At 52.1% G+C, this 19270-nt stretch overlaps 3 gene segments (V, D, J or C); all 3 read left to right on the top strand.

Moving 5' to 3' along the window:
- The first annotated feature begins 1586 nt into the window (after positions 1-1586).
- LOC123810881 lies at positions 1587-2056 on the top strand. The segment is given in 2 exon segments: positions 1587-1635; positions 1719-2056. Coding segments are annotated over 2 exon segments (387 nt in total).
- Positions 2057-9823: 7767 nt separating this feature from the next.
- On the top strand, positions 9824-10320 carry LOC123810880. The segment is given in 2 exon segments: positions 9824-9869; positions 9950-10320. Coding segments are annotated over 2 exon segments (417 nt in total).
- A 4468-nt stretch (positions 10321-14788) lies between these two features.
- On the top strand, positions 14789-15332 carry LOC123810878. The segment is given in 2 exon segments: positions 14789-14865; positions 14977-15332. Coding segments are annotated over 2 exon segments (405 nt in total).
- Positions 15333-19270: the final 3938 nt, after the last annotated feature.

Below are 19270 nucleotides of genomic sequence, written 5' to 3'. Positions count from 1 at the left end.
TCTCTCTTTATCTCATTGCCGTGTTAGCATCGGTAACCAGATGCTGATCAAGGAAGGGAGCCAATGGCATCAGACATTGCTGAACCTAATGGGCTGTGGAGAGGGATCAGACACTGGGCCTGCTGTGTTAGCAAGCTGCAGCTCCACTCCTTTCCCAGGTGACTTCTAAATCCACAGAGTGGTCAGGAAGGATTGCTGCTGGTCATTACCCGGGGAGGAATAAAACACCTGAAGAAATTCCTCTGGTGGGCACTTGCCCAGTAGAGGGCAAGATGGCGTAGGGTGGGGGTTGCTTCCACTTTGCAGCATGTGCAGTAGGAACTAAGACAGATTAGTGTCCAGCCTGGGAAAAGGATTGGATTGGATGTGGGACACAGAACCCTGGGTTATCCAGGAAATAGATTGGTTAAGGGGAGGGTCTGAGCCAGCCCAGAAAAGCTTGGGAAGTTGATTGGTTAGTTTGGAAAGGTGCCTGGTCCTTCCCAAGCCCAAGATAATGTACTGTATTTGCCATGTATAATGCACATTTTTTTGCCCACATTTTTGAGGAAAAAATAAGGATGGTCATTATACACAGGTATGATGGTAACATACCATGGTATAATATTGGGTATAATAACACTGTTAGTAATGCCCACAGAAACATGGGTGCGCTTTTACATGGAAAATACGGTAATCCCTATTTTAAAAAGACTCCTTCCCTCTCTCTCTCTCTCTGACTCTCTCTCCCGGTAACATGTTCTCACTCCTTTTCATAGCAGCCATGTGGCTCCAGCAGCACTTGCTTGTTCAGTATTGACTTCATAGCAACTGGCAGATGGACCCGAATTTGGTTTGAGAAGACTGAGAGGTGGAAATCATGGGGCATGGATTTTAAGAGACAATCATGAAGTTACCTTGACAACAATTGTGGTCATCGTTTAAACAAGTGAAAAGGGAGTGAACGTCACAAATGAGATATACATTATAAATTCAAATGGAAGGGAACTTACTGAAATAAAAATGACACTCGGTGACTAAAACCCCACTAGATGGGCTGAAGAACAGACTAACAGTTACATTGAATTCAGGAATTGGGGAGGAAAAGAACCAACAAGTATTCACAAAGACAGAAGACCATGAGCCTGGTGATACCTGGACAATAAAGTGGGATGTTCAAAGTTTACAACATATTTGAAAGAAATACAACATTTGCTCTGTATAATTCACACTATAGGTATTATTTTCTGAGGCTGTCACTAGGGGGTGCTGTGGGTCCACTTGAGGTGAACAAGGCCTGCAGTCAATTCAGATTTAATGACCGTGAAGGCAACAAGCTCAGGGGCTTGAGGTATATTTTACAGCAGGTGCTTCCTCCCAGGGGACCAACTCAGAGCCCACAGGCAGGCCAGCTGTTGACTCCCGACAGTAGAGCTGGCCCTGGGTGAGGACGCACGAATTTGAGGGTGGGGAAATAAAGAGCTGAGATTTGCATCAAGCATGACCCAAACACAAACCCTCCCTCCAGGCAGCTGAGGGAGATAAAGGAGCCACCAGAGTGTCCAGTGTCAGCTGTGGGGCCAGCGTGTCCTGGACACATTTGCACCATGACCGGGACTCCTCTCCTGCTCCTTCTCCTCCTTACCCTCTGCCCAGGTTCATGGACATTTCAGAGAGCAGCTTTGGAAGGGACCTTGTGCCTTCCTTCCTCATTCCTCATGTGTCCGTTTTCATTTCAGGGTCCAGCTCTCAGGCTGTGGTGACCCAGGAGCCATCATTGTCCGTGTCTCCAGGAGGGACAGTGACGCTTACCTGTGGCCTTAGCTCTGGGTCAGTCTCCAATACTCACTATCCTAAGTGGTTCCAGCAGACCCCAGGCCAGGCTCCCCGCATGCTCATCTACAACACAAACAACCGCCCCTCTGGGGCCCCTGAGCGCTTCTCTGGATCCATCTCTGGGAACAAAGCCGCCCTCACCATCTCGGGGGCCCAGCCTGAGGATGAGGGGGACTATTACTGTGCTATAGATCATGGCAGTGGGAGCAGCTTAACTTACTCACAGTGGCTCAGATGCTGAGGAAGTGAGACAGAAGCCCCTGGGCCCAGAGGTTATGCTCTGAGCCTCACGGGAGCTTCTGTGGGGGCCTCTGCAAGGTGGGCTCCTCTGCAGTCAGAAACGTCCATGGAAGGGGGCGGAGCAGCACACAGTTGAGTGAGAGCATAGGGCGTCCCTGGTCACTCTCCCTGAAGGGGTGACAAAGCCTGACAGTGTTGTCCCCACAGTGTTGGAGTAAATTTTAACAAAATTAATATTTTTAAGAAAAAAATCACAGTTTTTCTGCACTGTTGTGTCTTCTTTTGTACTCACACAAAACCCTTCACTTTTGTCACATCTGGTCACCAAATGTATCGGGGGTATTTCTTCACAACAAGCAGTTCTCCCTGCACCAGCTGGATGTCCCACCACACAACTCAGCTCCCACACGACTGCCTGGAGATGGTGTCAGAGCCGCAGTGAAGGGCTCTGTCCCATGGGACTGCCCGCTCCTCAGGTGACGGTCACTAGCAGGACATCCCCTGGTTTCACTCATGGCCTTGGCTGTAACTCCCAGGTTCCCGGGTCCCTCCCGAGGTTTCAGTTAGTTTGCTGACTCCACCTGAGCCCTTCTCCTTCCTCAAGGAAATGGGGGGCAGGTCTGAAAAGTTCAGGCTTTGCATCCTGCCTCTGTCTATGAGTGAGCAGTCCTCCCCCAGGAGCCCACCCAGAGTCACAGTATTAGAACAAAAGAAAAACTTGTCACTCAGGAAATTTCAAGGGCAGGAGGCTGAGACCAATATATATTTTCTCTTATCTCATAATACTGTGTCTGCAAGTACCTGTGATGACCCAGACAGTCACTGCCACCCACAAATTAATGCCATACATGTGAATCCTGTGGTACTTCCTCCACATCCCCACGGCCCCAGGCCCTTCAGCCTCACCCTGGACTCTGGGCCCTTGGGCACCCTCCATGACTGGTGACCTCATGACTGTCAGTGGGTTCTCCTGAGCCCACAGGCACTGACTGTCCCCCTGTCCTCTCGCACTTCCCTGGGCTCCCCAGCCATCCAGGCTGTGGGCTGGGCTGCGGGGCATCAGGAGCAGGAAGTCCCCAGTGTGTGTCTGTCTTTCCTCCCCCATGAAGCTGCTGATGAGCCCAGACCCCAGGTGAGCTTCTCCTGCACAGGAAGCAGCAGACACATGGGGGGTGACTATGGCAATGTTCCGAAGGCCTCCCAGGTGGAGCCCCCATATTTGTGACCTGGACGTGCTGTGAGGAACCTTCCTGGGTTTGAGTCTCATTCTCCGAATTCAGTGCTGTCACCACAACCTCTTGACCACCTTTGGGTCGCAGCCCCTGGGAGAGGCTGGTGATCACCAGTTCAGAGCTGAACACAAGCCGATGCCACACAGCTCTCCTGCCCCACGGGGCAAGGGGTGAACCTGCCCTCCCGGCCCCTGCCTGGCTCATCGGTGCCCTGTCCTTCCCTGTGACCAACACCAGCTCAGGAGTTTGCTTCTGCTGTCACTTGTTCTATTAACACAGAAAGGTTTCATTCCCTCAAATCTGTTCATCTTTATGGTGTCAATGAAAATATCTGTTTCAAAATACAGTTCTCCCAAATCAAACAGAACTGCCGTGTTTCCAGAGAGAAACATTCCCGCAGTGTGGAGCGGGGGCAGGAAAGGCCTGCATGCAGCAGGTGTGACCCCAGGGAACCCAGTGACCCTTCCTGGTGCCGGCGGAAATCGTGTCCTTTCACGGGACCCTGAGAAAAGCACTTCTCGGACTCACTCATGGGGGACTGTGGGGTGACAAGATTTATTCAGGTGGAAGTAGAAGCCTGCTGCTGTGTCACATGGGTCCGTCTGTCCCGCCATGGAAAACGTTCGGCTGTGGCTTCAGCAAGGCTGGAACACAGGCAAGTATCCAGCGTTTCTGTTTCGTATGGAAGGTTCATCCTTTGGATCTATGGGGCCTGCTGTGGGCCCTGACTGGCTGCTGGACCCAAATGTCACCATGGAGAGAACTTGTGCATGAACCAGGCAAAAGAGAGAGAGAGAGAGAGAGAGAGAGAGAGACAGAGAGAGAGAGAGAACTCTTTGTGCCCTGGCATCATGTTATCTGAGGCGTAGGAAGCACCTTGCCCTTTTAATAAGGAACCAGTCATCCTCCCAAGCCTCTCTGTGCTTGCTCTGGGCCAACCTTCCAGCTAGTCTGGGCTCCTCTGAGCGAATTACAACACACATACGTTCATGAGAGTAGTTGTAATCCATTGCTTTTACGTGCAAGGGTTTCAAGGCATCTGAAACATGCACATGAGCAGATGCACGGTCTGACGGAGCGCTCTCGAGTGGTGTGCTCTCACAGGCAGCTGGGGGTGGGCCACAGTCACGGAGGAGGGCAGACAGGCAGGAGGGCCCTGTGGATGACGCTGAGTAGAGACAGGTGGTTTTGTGAACTATTCTTTATAAGTTTTGTAACTTCAAAATTCTCACTTTACATATATATAATTATATAACTATATATATATATTTAAATTCTCTCTTTTTATGCATGATGGTGTGTGTATGTCCTGTCATTAAGAAAAACTGAAAGTTGCCAAAAGTTGTGTTTTCTCCCTATGTAATCTAAAGTCTAAGCCCACTTTTCACACCGACAGAGAAGAATTGGACTTGGATGGAGACCATAGGAAAAACTGGAGTCCATGGTTTTCCAGCTACAAAGATGTCAGGGAGTTTGCTGTTCAGGAGCCAAAGGTGGGCTGACAGCCATGGGTGGTGGGGGAGAGGCTATGGAGGCCCCTGGGCAGACCTCAGGAACTGGGGTTCTGTGCAAATAGCAGTGGGGAGCCCCTGAGGGTTTTGAGCAGGGGTGACCTTCCTGAGCTGCATGAGAAAGACACCTCGAGTGTCTTGAGGACACAGTGCCCAAGGTGAGCAAGTGACTCTGGTCAGAGTCATTGACTAGGATTCCTGTGAATCTAGACGTGTGGGACCATAGGACCGTGAGCACAGGTGCAGCCGAGGTGGACCTGGGTCCGAGGGTCATGCTGGTCTCTGCCTCCAACTGCCGAGACACTCAGCACAGCTGCGAACGCATCAAAAACTCACATTTAGCTTGTTACTAAAATAAGAGAATGAATAAGAAGCTGCAAGAACACTTTGTTTGAAATATAAACTAATTTTAGGGCACCTAAGACAGACTTCTGGCAAGAAACATGTGACACAGAAAAGGAGAACACTGCAAACATAAGACTATTCAGTCAATTTCTCAAATAAAGAGCAGTCTACATTATCCACTAGTAAATATTAAGCCAACTAAATCCAGTGCTTTTCACCAGTTACATGCTAAATTAAATTAGATTTCCATAAAAACTGCAAATGCATCCCATGTATTAAAATATTTCCTTAATAGTTCATTTTTGAATATGCTACTGACTGCAGTCCTGGGAAACCCTCTTATGTGTCGTTTTCCTGAGCAGCCCCTGTGAGCCCTTCAAACTGGATCAGCTGTCCATCACCTGTAATGTGGGAGAGGAAGCTCCCTGTGTATGTGCTGTGCCACATCTTCAGTGGGGATGGAAACGAATTGCTTTATCATATAAGTACATGTTTGCACCTGAAAGAACCCCTGGGAGTGAGATACTGCACTATGTGAACAGTGATCAGAGTCACGATATCTGGAAACCAACCCCTGGATGTGTGAACAGAGTCAGTGACCTGCTGAGCTGCAGAAAGCAGCTGGGCTCTCAGGGCTTTGGTCCAAGGAGTCAGATGTGCCTTGTCACCAGCAGGTGGCAGTGTGGGACTGCACTGTGTTCCCTACACAGCTGCTCAGTGAGGATATTTTACTCAAGGGTGCCAGGATCTGGCAGCTGGGCCCAGCGCTCCTGATGGGGACTTGGCAGCTATGTCTGTCTATGTCTCCCCTCGGGTCTGGCCTATTCTCCTGTGCATTAACCATTGGCTGTCTCAGCAGATGCTTCTTCCATGGGCTCTACCAAAGGGTGAGGATAACCTCCACCCTTGTCTGTCTGGGGTATGAGCTGAGCTCTCGCTCCAGGGCTCAGGGAGGGGCTGGGCAGTCCCTGGATGGACACACATTTGCATGAACGGCCCCTCCCCTGGCAGAGGATGGGGAGAAAAGGAGGCCTGGGCAGCCCAGCCCCACTGTGGGCTCAGGGGCTGTGTGCACCATGGCCTGGACCCCTCTCCTCCTCATGCTCCTCTCTCACTGCACAGGTAGGGACAGGACTTTGGGATCCTGGGCATTGGCCAATATTACTCAAAAACCCCAGATCATTTACTTGGGTTCCTGCCTCTTCATCCATTAATACTTGTGTTTGCAGGTTCCCTCTCCCAGCCTGTGCTGACTCAGCTGCCCTCCCTCTCTGCATCTCCTGGAGCCACAGCCAGACTCACCTGCACCCTGAGCAGTGGCTTCAGTGTTGGTAGTTATGCTATAGCCTGGTTGCAGCAGAAGCCAGGGAGTCCTCCCCGGTATCTCCTGGTGTTCAACTCAGACTCACAAAAGCATCAAGCCTCCGGGGTCCCCAGCCGCTTCTCTGGATCCAAAGACGCCTCTGCCAACGCAGGGCTCCTGACCATCTCTGGGCTGCAGGCTGAGGACGAGGCCGACTATTACTGTGCTACAGCTCATCAGAGTGAGAGCAGCATCAGTTACTCAGAGTGGCTCAGAAGACGAGCAAGTGAGACAAAAACCCCTGGGCCCGAAGACCTTGTGTCTGAGCATCTTGTATTGAGATATTTGCATGGAGGTGCCTGCAGGGGGCGCTCCTTTGTTGGTCCTGTTCTTGAACAGGAATGAGTGACTCAGTCCGGGAGCACAGTCCAGTCCAGGGTCTCACAGTGGTGAGGTGGTGGAGCCCCGCTGTCCATGCCCACAGGGTCGGAGTGAGGTAACAAATGAACACAGTGTCTGCAACTACAAATGGTGATGAAGACAGAAGTGTTTCCCCAGCTGCTGTGGTGCAGGTGGCTGTAGTGTGGTCCCAAGAATCAAAGAGTCTGGGATTGTTTTCCCCGCAGGGCACATGCCTGGGTTGTGGGTTGGGTCCCTGGCCAGGGCAAGTGGGGAGGCAACCTGCCCATGTTTCCAACTCTCATTAATGTTTTTCTTTCTCTATCACTCCCTTCCTTTCACATTAAAAATTAATAAGTATGTCCTCAGGTGAGGATGAAAAAAGGAAAAAAGAAGAAAGACAGTCGTTTTGAGCCCACACATCTTACACCTTAAAGTGACAATATTGTGTTGCTAATGACACATCCACAGTGATACGTCAACACTGATCCCAGTCATAGACACCGTTCCCTCTGTCCCCGGAGCAGCCCACACAGGTGAAGGGACCCGGGTCCTGCACATGCGCACTGACCAGGCTCTGCACACTGCCCCTCCCCTCCTCTGTTCTGCTGCTGCTTCCCGCACCCTCTCCTCTGTCCCTCTCGCTCTGCAGGACTGAACTCCATCTCCACATTCATTTCCAGGAAGAAGGACAAGTTCTTGCTGGAGTTTCATTCCCCAGGGCTCTGTGTCTGGGGAGGATGGTGAACCCCGTAGACCAGCTTGAGTTCCCGTCCTAAGTGTTTCCTACTCTCATCTCCCAGGTGTGTCGTCCACTCTCCACCACCCACAGCCAATCTCTGTAACATGACAATAGAATTACTGATTCTTTAAAAAGATGCAACCATCCACCTTTGAGTACTTGTGAGAGGGGACTCAGAATTTGGAATATGTTAGTTTAAGGTACATCGTTATAAAGCTAGTGAGTAATGCATATGTTAAAGCTTTTGTTTCAGAAGATACAGAGAAGGCCCATCCTGGCCCCTGGGAGAAACTGCCGACCTCCTGGGGCACTGCTGAGGACCACCCCTGGGGACAAGGGGAGGCATGCGGGCCACTGAGTTCCAGGGAGAGACAGAGGACCACCTGTCCCAGGAGACAGCCAACTGCCCAGGACAAGAATCTTGCAGTTTCTTTCACCCAATTCTCCTTGAATTTCAAAACCCCTCACCACACCTTGTTTATTCCCTGCTATAAAAACGTTGGCCTGGAAAGAAAACGTGAGCAGGGCCTTTCAGGGTGGGACCCTGCCGTCTTCTCAGATCACTGGCCATCTGAATAAAGCGCCCATAGAGATTCAATCTCTGCCTCTGGTTACTGGGTTTGGTAGTGACAGGCAGCAGGAGGTCTGCTGTCTTTTCCAGTTTCACTTGCACAGAGAAGCTGTTGGTAAATTTATTGTTCATCCTGAGATGCACCCAGTCCCTGCACAATGTTGGTCTCCGTGTCACAGACACAGGCAGGGGGGCTGCATAGTCAGAACATGCGAACATTCCTTCCTCCTCCTGAGAATACGTGTTTCCTAGGAACGTCAGACCTGCCGCAGTGGGTGGCTATAATGACGGAGCACAGGATCAGGGTCTGCGGGGCGTCAGAAAGTTGCTCTTACGACAAGCACTGTCAGCCTGGGACCCTGCAGCGGGCAGATTATGGATGTTTGCTCATCTGCGAGGGTGTCTGTGGGGATTCACTGAACAAAAGGTTGTCTGGTCCCAGAGCCCCTGGCCAGCCGGGGAAAGGACAGATGTCATGGGGCAGAGTGACGAGGGACTGTAAGAACATGACTACCTGTGACCGTAAGAACTGTGTTACCATTTCTCTAACACATCAGAGTTTTAACCCACACCGTGGAGTCAGGTCGCTCCTCTCTCCGAGTCCCATTCAGGACAGCAGCCCACCCACCCTGTGCTTCTTCCTTCTGCTGCCATCTCCCCTAGGCCCCCTGAATGTGCCCTTGCTGGTGTCTGTCCCAAGTTCTTCCCTAGGACTTCCCACAGAGCAAATCCCTAAGGTATGAGCATGACTATAATGAATGCAGCTCTGAGGACAGGTTCAAGTGGGATAAAAATGTCCCAGCACGTGGGCCAAAGTTGCAGGCGGGTCCCACAGTGGTTCCCAAGGATGCTCAGGTCCTGCCCCCTCCCCACACCCCTTATTGTTTTGTTGCTCCATACAGATGAGCCCCATGGTTGTGCAGACTCCTCCCCACCCTGCTCTGCAAGGGTCAGCATCCTGCTCCTTCTATATCCTCCTCTGTGAAGGTCTCTGTCCCCTCAGTGAGCTCCTGGTCACACTCAGCACCCAGAGCAGGTTCCCTCCTCAGGGCCCTCCACGGGGACAAGTCCACTTTGCTCTCAGATCCAGGCCCTGTGGCCTCTGCTCCACAGTGGTCCCCACGCTCTCCTCCGCAGGATTCTGTGGTACTTCCGCTGGACCACCGCCCATGGAGGAGGCCTGAATCAGTGATGCTCACACCGGAAGTGCCCCACTGTGGTCCCTGTAGGGTGACCCTCCTGTGTTGGAAAGAGGGGAGAGTCAAGGAAGCAGGAAAAGGTGAGGTGTTGGAGTGGTCTAAAGAGACCAGCAGGGGTCGCTGTGAGACTGTGCCTGGTCTGCTCTTACAGGGGGCAGCAGGGCTGGCCCTTTGCTTCCTGGGAGGACTGGGCAGGTGTGTCCTCTCTGCGAGTATCTGAGTCCCCTGCACGTGGGCCTGTGTGTGGTTCCAGCAGAGGCTTCCCCCAGCCCCACCCACAGGGGAAACCAGCAGAACAGGCTGGCTGTGCGGGCAAGGGCCACAGACTTGTCAGGGCCCCAGGTGACAAGCTCTGGGTGGGGACACATTTGCATGAGCAGCCCCTTGTCTGTGAGCAGGGAGGGGATAAGAGAGGCCTGGGCAGCCCAGCCCCAGCTCTGTGGCCTGAGAACGGTCTGTGCTCACCATGGCCTGGGCCCCTCTGCTCCTCGTGCTCCTCTGTCACTGCACAGGTAGGGATGGGCCCCAGAGACCAACCCAGAAAGACTGCACCCTGACCCTTCTGTTCTCTACCATGTGTCTGTGTCTGCAGGTTCCCTCTCCCAGGCTGTGCTGACTCAGCCGCCCTCCCTCTCTGCATCTCCTGGAGCCACAGCCAGACTCACCTGCACCCTGAGGAGTGACATAAGTGTTGGTGGTAAAAATATGTACTGGTACCAGCAGAAGTCAGGGAGTGCTCCCCGGTATCTGCTGAGATTTAAATCCGACTCAGATAAGTACCAGGGCTCCGGGGTCCCCAGCCGCTTCTCTGGATCCAAAGACACCTCGGCCAATGCAGGGCTCCTGACCATCTCTGGGCTGCAGCCTGAGGACGAGGCCGAATGCTACTGTGCGATCTGGCACAGTGATGCTCACCACAGTGACTCACACAGATGGGGAAGTGGGACAAAAACCTCAGCCTAACACAGTTTTGGTTCATGGCAATTCAACATTATAACGTAACCTGTATACAGGAAAAGTCTACTTGGAGGTACCTTTGTTTCATTGTGAGAGTACTCTCAATATTCTATTCTGTATTCCTTAAGTCTCAGAAACAGAAAAACGAACAAAAACAAATTATTCATTTTCATAGAAGTGTTGCCCTCCATCCGTGTGCAATACAACCAGAGCCTGAGGAACTTCCTTGTCCCTTGAAGTAAGGGAGCAGCCCTTCCTGCCTTTCTCCTTGGTCACAGCCCAGGACCATCCCAGCAGGGGGACAGTCCCTCACCACATGGATCTGCACTGGGAGGGCTCAGAGCAGAGACTGTCCCCTTCCCACCCTGCCCTGAGCTCCGGGCAGGCTGAGGGCCATCGTGTCTCAGGGCCTGGAAACTCAGAGGTGAGATGCTGGGGGAAGACTCAGGTGCAGGAGGAATTCCAGGGGCAGGCTCACCTGTGAGCCCTGCTGGGGCCCTCAGTTCAGTTGTGAAGTCGAGGATGGGGTGGTTAACGGGCAAATGCAGGGCCTGGGAACAGAAAATCTGTTTTTCTTTGTCACACGATGGTGGGGGAGGCTCGACAGCAGCTGGGGAAATGCTGAGCCTGCTGCTGCAGGGCACGTGGGAGAAGTGGGTCTGTGGATGAGGTGCTCTCACAGCTGCCACCACGCAGAACCATGGGAACATTTGTGAGTGGTTTTCCTGAGCCCACAGGCACTGACTGTGTCCCCTGTCCTCTCAGATGTGATTGGAACTTTCCAGCACTCCAGGGTGTGGGCCGGAATGTGGGCCAGCAGGAACAGGACATCCTCAGGGTGTTCCTGGCTCACTGCCCCTGGGAAGCTCTTGTGAGCCGAGATCCACCATCCCTTCTCCTGCACAGGGAGCAGTGAACCTATGGGTCCTCAGGGCTCCCAGGCAGGTCTCTGTCCTTGTGACCTAGGACAGGGGTCAGTGACCCTCAGGGGTTGAGCATTTTCTCTGGCTCCTTGGTGGTGCTCACGACCTCCTTCCCCACCTCTGGGCTCCAGCCCAATCAGGAGTCTGATTATCAGGAGCCTCATTATTAGGACTCAGTACAACCTAATGCCACCAAGGGCTCCCATTACCTGGGGAAGGGAGGAAACGTCTGCCCAGCTCTCCCCAGTGACCCATCACTGCCCTGTCCCTGACTGTGACCAACAGTAAATTGCACACGTGCGCCCCCTGATGGTGACTATGTGGGCCCCTGAGAAATGAACCTTGAGCCCATCCTGCATTAATAGCACTAAGTGAGAATTGGGAGGCAGGGGAGTTGGGACTGTGTTGCCCTGGACTGTCCCTGGTGTGGTGACAGGAAAGGGCTCAGCGGGGAGCTGAGCGCCCACCCCCGCTGCCACCCAGAAGCTCAGGCATCCGGCAGCGGGCTTGTCTCTCACTCCCCTTGATGGGCACCCGCTGGGGACAGTCTCCACTTCACTGCGCCCAGGGAGGTGAGAGCAACACAGAGCTGGCCTTGCAGTCAGGCTCCACCTTTGCAGGGGCCAGTGGCAACGGAACATGCCCCCTGACCTGGTGCTGCTCTGAACAGGGGTCACCGGGTGAAAGAGAGCGTTGGGACCCAGAGGACCCTAATGTGTTTTCCAAAATGTCCAGAACTCAGAACAAAGCACCTGGCGTCTCACACAGACTCAGAGAAAAGACGAGCTGCTGACAGTAACACAGACATGAGACGGACGACGTTAATGACAGATGTGTTCAGGCGGCATTCGTCAGGTACATTTGACGGGAAACTACGAGCATTGGGAAATGAGAGAAACTCGGAATGAAAAAGGAAGTCATGAAAACAAAACAAATGGGGACTGTAGAACTGAAAGATCCAGTAGTTGAAATAAAAGGGAAAATGATCTACAGGGAATCAAGATCAGATTATGCTTTATGTATTTGTTTGTTTACTTACTTATTTACTTATTTATTTTACTTTTTGACAGAAAATAAAGGCCTATATTGATAATTCCTTCTGTAGTTCCCACCACCATGAATAAGCTAGAGGACGTCACCAGGGGGCGCTGTGGGTCTTCTCAAAGCTTCAAGGCCTGAAAGAAACTCAAATGGTTCTAATTGAATGGCCCTGACCCATGGTCACTGGTGTGAGTTAGAGGGGACAGCAGGTGCTTCCTCTCAAGGGACAGACTCAGAGCTCACAGACTCCTCCTGAGAGTGAGGGTTCAAACGGGACTGAGGACTGTGAATTGGATGGTGCTGTGAGCTCATATTTGCATGACGTCCCACCAAGGGGGGACACACCCCTCACCCAGGGAGCTGAGGAGGAGATAAAGGGACACCCAGACAGCAGCACCCACCATGACCTGGACTCCTGTCTTCCTGGTGCTTTCCTCACCCTGTGCCCTCTCCTGGCCCACCTCACCCTCACCAGGGTCCTCTGCTGGGGGCTCGGGGGTTTGGAACCTGTCAAACATGCCCCGGAAAGTGGAATCCATCTGCGGCGCAGTGCAGGAGGAGCAGTAACTGCTGAGTTAGATTCTTCCCAAATGTGGGCCATTAAATTGGTTACTCCAAGAAGATCTGTGAAATCACAACTCCCATTACTTCAAAGGGCATTTTTATTTAAAAATATGATTTGGCAGGTGTAATTAGTTACCATGCGGCCATGTGAGGTAGGGTGGCCTCCTAGTCGGGCATGACTGGAGTCCATGGAAGACCACAGTGATGACGGGGACAGCGAAGGAGATTGCCATGTGAAGGAGCAGGCAGGGGCTGGAGCTGTGCAGCTGCAGGCCGAGGAACCCCAGTCATGTCAGGAAAACCTCCGTTAGCTGTGGAGGCTCGTGGAAGGGTCCCCTGCAGGTGTCAGAGGGACGGGTGCCCACCATCCAGGACGCAGACTTTTACGCTCCAGGGTCAGGAGACAGCACGTTTCTGTGAATGTGAGCCACCGAGCAGTGGCCCATTGTCGTGGCATCTCCAGGAAACCAGAGCGTCAAACATTTACCTTCACCATATTCCCCAGCGTGCACACGTTCCAGGACCTCCATTCTCAATTTTCCCACACTATCGTCAAATTTGTGCTCACATCGTTACCTTTTATCAATTACTCTTTCATTGAAGCTTACTTTCTCCTGTCTCAAACCTACACAAACAATTGCTACTATTATTTTGATTGTAGGAAGCAATGCAAATTGTGGCCATTGTATCGGTCCCACTGTTTGCTAGTGTCCTTATGTGGAGACCATCTTGGCATTATCAGCACCCTCCGTCATCTGTGTGTGTTCTGTGAGGTAAGGGGCGATGCCTCCCACTCTCAGGGGGAAGCCTGGGGAAGTCTGTCTGGGTGCGAGGGGCTGGCAAGGGAAGCAGGACGTGAGTTTGCTGGCTGAGCCCGGGGAGAGGAGAGACTGAGCAGGGGAAGTGCTGCCCAGCACAAGCCCTGCAGGGCCCTCGTGTGTGCGAGGCCGGAGCCCCTCCGACTTCACTCTGCAGGGGAAGCTTCCGGGGCCTGGGCAACGTGGATTCTGAATCGGTGGGTCTGTAGTGCGGCTAAAAGCTCCCTTCTCCAAAAATATCTACATACATGTTTAAAAGTCATTACACTGACCGGATTGGTATCAAGTAGGAAGGGAAGGCAAAGGTAGTCAGAAACCGAGGAGAAGTCTGGAGGAGGAGAATCAAGTCATCTGATGAAAGAACACCGGGCTCTATTCATAAAGCCCCCAAAGCAGAGCGCTGTCAGCCTGGGAGAGAGCCCACGTCACTTGGAGAACACGAGCAAGCACAGAAGGACACGCCCCACAGTCCTCCCCGTACCTGGTCTGTGAGTGCGGTGAGTCGACGTAGTGAGGGCCCCGCGGCAGGTGAGAAACCTGCCTTCGTGAGCAACCTGGGCGGTGGCTGCATGGCCGAACTGTCCGTGTTCTCAGCTCCTGTGTGTCTGTGTCACGTGCAGCTCGTGCAGGAGGCGCCATTGCCTGGAGTTTCCTTAGAGAGTGGGGTGAAGTCTCGGGGATTCCAGGTGGAGGGGTCCGAACAGAAAACAGACTGGAAGGAGAAAGCAGGCAGCCCCTGAGGGGGGCCTGGCTCTGTCATTGGGCAGGGAGTGGGCGGAGGACAAGGCGGTCATGAGGACAGGGTCTCAGTCAGTCACCTGCCGCCTGGTCACGGGCGTGATGGGCCTGGGTGGGGCAGCGGGGGCTCTGAGGTTTTCTGGTGAGTGGTCTGTGTGGGCTGTCAGCTGGGAAACCAGGCATGGGGTGACTAGTGTCTGTGCTCACTGGGCCCCTGGGGAGCCTCAGGCGAGGCCCAGCCCAGGCCCACCCCTCCCAGGTGTGAACCAGGACACTCGGGGGTACACAGGGCCTTGGGAGTGATTTGGTTGGCCAGAGGATGGAGTGAATTTGCATAAAGACCCTTTCTATTGTGTTTCAAGGGATAAGAGGGACCAGCAGGGTGACAGTCTCACCAGAGCACTGGGGCATCCCCACCATGGCCTGGACTCTACTCTCCCTCCTCATCTTCCTCTTTCACTGCACAGGTCAGGATGTCCTGACATCCCACTTCCCTGGACTCCCTCTCCCCACACGCTGAAAATGTCCTTCTATCTCGTTGTTCCTCCAGGATATAATGGGTGTCTGTGTTTCTGCAGGTTCCCTCTCCCAGCCTGTGCTGACTCAGCCGCCGTCCACCTCTGTGTCTCCGGGAGCAATAGCTGCACTCACCTGCACCCTGAGCAGTGGCTTTGTTGTTGGCTCCTACTATATATTCTGGTTCCAGCAGAAGCCCGGGAGCCCTCTCCGGTACCTCCTGGGTTATAAATCAGACTCAGAGAAGCACCAGGGCTCCGGGGTCCTCAGCCGTTTCCCTGGATCCAAACATGCCTCAGCCAATGCAGGGCTCCTGCTCATCTCGGGGCTGCAGCCTGAGGATGAGGCTGACTACTACTGCGGAGCATGGGACAGCAGCAGTGACACTTACACGTGCTCCAGAGTCATGGGGAAGTGAGACTGAAACCTCCCTGTGCTCTTTCTGCCTGTGGCTGTCACCCCTGAGGAGCCTGGGACCAAGTGTAACTGAGGGTAGCATTTCTTGTCGCTTCTTCAGTTGGCTTCTCTTTTCCTAGGGCCTGTGGATATGCAATTTTTTCCTTATTGTCTGTAGTTACAAATTTTGTTAGTCCATTGTTACTATCTTTTCAGCCTGCTCACAAACTAAATGTTTTGCAGAGATCACATAAGGTGTATCCTAGAGAAGACAGAACAGTCTCTACTCTTCTCTGTGTGGACCAAAATTCCAGGACCACTAACCAGTGAGATTTAGAGTGATTAGTAAAATCATCCAAAATCACGCACACTGTCTTGCATTCCTCAGGTGGGTCACAGGACCTGGAAGGATTGAGACATGGACCCTGCAGGGGGCGCTGTGGGGTTGTCCTAAGCGGGAGGAGTTCGAATTCATGCTGGGATACACATTGGATGTTCCAGGGATGAGATAAAAGTGAATTTTTATCTGAAGGACTTATAAATCTGTTCTTAATTACCACTGAAACCAAAACTATGCCAGCTGTGTATTTTCAGCTCTCTATCTGCTTCCTCTCAGTCCCTAAGCTGTGCTGTGAGGGAAAGTGTAAAGGGTGGAAGAAAGCACCTACATGGGAGACGCTTATGTGGGTGGGTTTGGGCCTGAGGGTGGGCGGGGAGATGGGCCAACCAGGCCTAATCAATACACTGGTCTTCAGTTTGGAATTGGCAGAATAAGTAAGAGTGGTGTGGATGTATGGGGTGGGGCCCAGAATGTTCTAATAACAAGTAAGAATGCAAAGGAAAAGATATGGATCATTCAGATAAATGAGGGAAGTTGCTGTGGGCCAGGCAGTTGGTAAGTGAAGCAGGAAGGGCACCAGGAAAATGGGGGTGTCATGCTCACTCTCTACCTGCATTGAGAATAAAATGAGGGGGACAGAAGGTTAACCTCTCCTGCCCTGGAGACAGCGACAGTGTTGGGATCCTCGGTGCAGGCTGGTACCAACGGGTTCCTGGTGCTGCCCTCAAAGCTGTGATGCTCAGAAGTTCTCTGCACTCAGGGATCCCAACTGAGTTCTCTGGCTCCAGGGCCAGCAGCACGGCCCCTCTGACCATCAGCAGCCTGCAGCCCGAGGACGAGACTGAATGTGACCATTGAACTGCAAATGGTAGCAATACGGCTGTCAAAGAAGCGCTGAAGTTCAGGGAGAGTGATCTGTATGATGACCCTGATGTCCCCGCGGCCCGCTAGAGCCTCCCTCACTGTCCACAGTGGCTCTGTGTTCACTCAACACACCTTCTCCTGACTCCACTGTGTGTTAGACTTGTCTTCCACTCATGTACAGGTTGTTAGCACGATTATGCCCTTAGTGCCTTAATCTACTACATTTCTGTGGTTATGTGTGTGTGTGTGTGTGTGTGTGTGTGTACACATACTTACTTTTTTATCCAGTCCCACTCCACTCTCACCGACTCCACGAGTGCATATTGTACTCCTGTGACGGCCTGATGCCTCCTCTGAATAAGGCACAGGGCACATCAGCTCAGTGTGTTGCATAGGAGGCACCTGTCCATGGTTGTGGGGACCTGGCTGCATCCTAGGGGGGGAAGTGCTGTGACCATCTCATGAGGATGCTGTCACAGGGGGGCAAACAACAAGAGAGCAGATCTCACTTCTGAATGATTCTGGTGTCTTCCTATAGATGTCCCCTATGACTGGTTATAAGTGGACACAGGTCCCATTGCTGGTGACGATGGGACAATTGATGAGGTTTATGGCACTGGGATGACACAGTGGGAAGTAAAGCATGAGGAGAGATAGAGGAGCCGATCACCCCAGGCCCTGAAACAGAGGGTGTGCAGGGGTCTCCATGCCCTCAGACATCTGTTCTCTGAGTGGAGCACATGTTCAGTTGAGGGCTCAGGCACCTGTATGGTCCCAGCAATGTAATTATCTAAGTGGTAGGAGGAGCAGGAGGAAGTCAGCATACAGGGAGGTCACCCCTTAGAGGAACGAGTGAGGTGCGGGGACACCTGCGGCACAGGGAGGAGCCTGGGGGGACGAGGAGCCCCCTGCCCAGTGTGGGTGGGTGGGGTGCCGGGCAGGACTGAAGTCCAAGCCTCACTCTCTTTCTGCTAAGCTCCTCTGAGTGGCATCTCCCTGAGATCCTGAATCCAGGGTAAATACATGGCTTGTCATGTTAAAAAAAATTAACTTGACCCTGGCTGGCGTAGCTCAGTGGATTGAGCGTGGGCTGGGAACCAAAGTGTCCCAGGTTCGATTCCCAGCCAGGGTACATGCCTGGGTTGCAGGCTGTAACCCCCAGCAACCGCACATTGATGTCTCACTCTCTCTCTCTCTCTATCTCCCTCCTTTCCCTCTCTAAAAATAAATAAATAAAATCTTAAAAAAAAATTAAAGATCATTGATGTTTAAAAAAAAAATTAACTTGAATGGGAAAGAGAATCTATTCATGCTGACACTGAGCTTACTCAGGTGAGGAAATGTTGTGACTGGTATTTTTATAGAACAGTCCCAACACCCATTTGATGAGCAATCATAAAGCCTGCTTGTTTCAAATGGGCAAAAAGAAAAACTCAGAGTTGAAATAATATCATGAAAAGAAGCCCAATGGAAATGGAAGAACTGAAAAACACAATAGTTGACATAAAAAATACTTCCATCTCAGATTTATCTTGCTACAAAAATAAGATAATCACTAAGAGAACACAGGTAGGTAGAGATTTGTTTGTGACAGAAACAAATGTTAGGTTACCTATGACAAAACCTTAACAAGAAACATGTGGCACAGGTATACAGAACTCCACCAAATAAGGTCAAAAGGCCACTTCTGAAATGGAGAAGCATGCCACATTTCCGCTGGTAAGTGTGAAGCCTTCAACAGCCATTATTGTTGCCCATCACTTAATCACATCAGATCTGTGAAAACTGTGCGTGCATCAGGTGACTTGAGATGTGTGCTGAATAGGCCTCCTCTGCACGTGCGCCTGCATGAGCTCCTGGCAAATTTTCTGAGCAGCCATTATGACCCTTCCAAGCAAAAGAGAGGTCCCCTCATCTGTGACATTGGACATGAAAGTCTCTGTGCATTTACTTTTGCAGTAACATCACTGGCGGTAAATCGAAATTAATTTTTCTTTTAGGTAGAAGTTTGCATCTCCCACCGTTGAGAATTTCTGGGAGTGAGATGCATCAAGAACCAGTACAGTGTTTCAGAGTGACAGTATCTGGGAACCAGACCCTGGATGTGTGAATGAATAGAGCCAGTGACCTGCTGAGCTACAGAAACCAGCTGTGCTCTCTGGGTTTTGCTTCAGGGAGACATGTGTGCTGTCTGACCATCAGGGGGCGCTGTGGGGCTGCCCTGTTCACCTTACCCAGGAGCTCATTAAGGACCATTTAGTAACAGGAGCCTTGGCCTGGGGGCTGGGCCCAGTGTTTAATGATGGGGACTCTGCAGCTGTGTCCTCTCAGGACTTATATGGTCCCCAGAGCTGGGAACTTATGTTGTTTCACAAGTGCTTCCCCAGCAGGATTCACTCAAGTGATAAAGCCCACTTTATCACTTGATAAAGGAATCTGGTGTCTCCTCCGAATTTCCAGGGCTTGCCCACGCAACCCGCATCTGTGACCCTGGAGGGAAAATTCCCAAGATCTTCCTCTCAAATCACATTTCACTTCCAGAGCTGCCTGTGCCTGTCACTGGATTGAGTGACGTGCCCTGTGACGGACCAGGTGTGTGCAGCCTGGTCTGGGGGGCGATGGGCAGGGTCGCGACGGCTGATGTGCATGGTGGGAATCTCGTGTGCCTGAACCTGTGGTCCACGTGACTGCGACCCCTCAGGCCTTTGCAGGACCCAGAGCACAGCGGTCCATTTGTGCCACCCTGTGTCACGTAT

The sequence above is a fragment of the Phyllostomus hastatus genome, unplaced genomic scaffold (assembly GCF_019186645.2).
Source record: "Phyllostomus hastatus isolate PE091 unplaced genomic scaffold, TTU_PhHast_1.1 phas_scaffold_760, whole genome shotgun sequence".
Lineage (NCBI taxonomy): Eukaryota > Metazoa > Chordata > Mammalia > Chiroptera > Phyllostomidae > Phyllostomus > Phyllostomus hastatus.
Note: the sequence above shows the minus strand (reverse complement) of the source record. Positions and strands in the feature narration are given on the sequence as shown.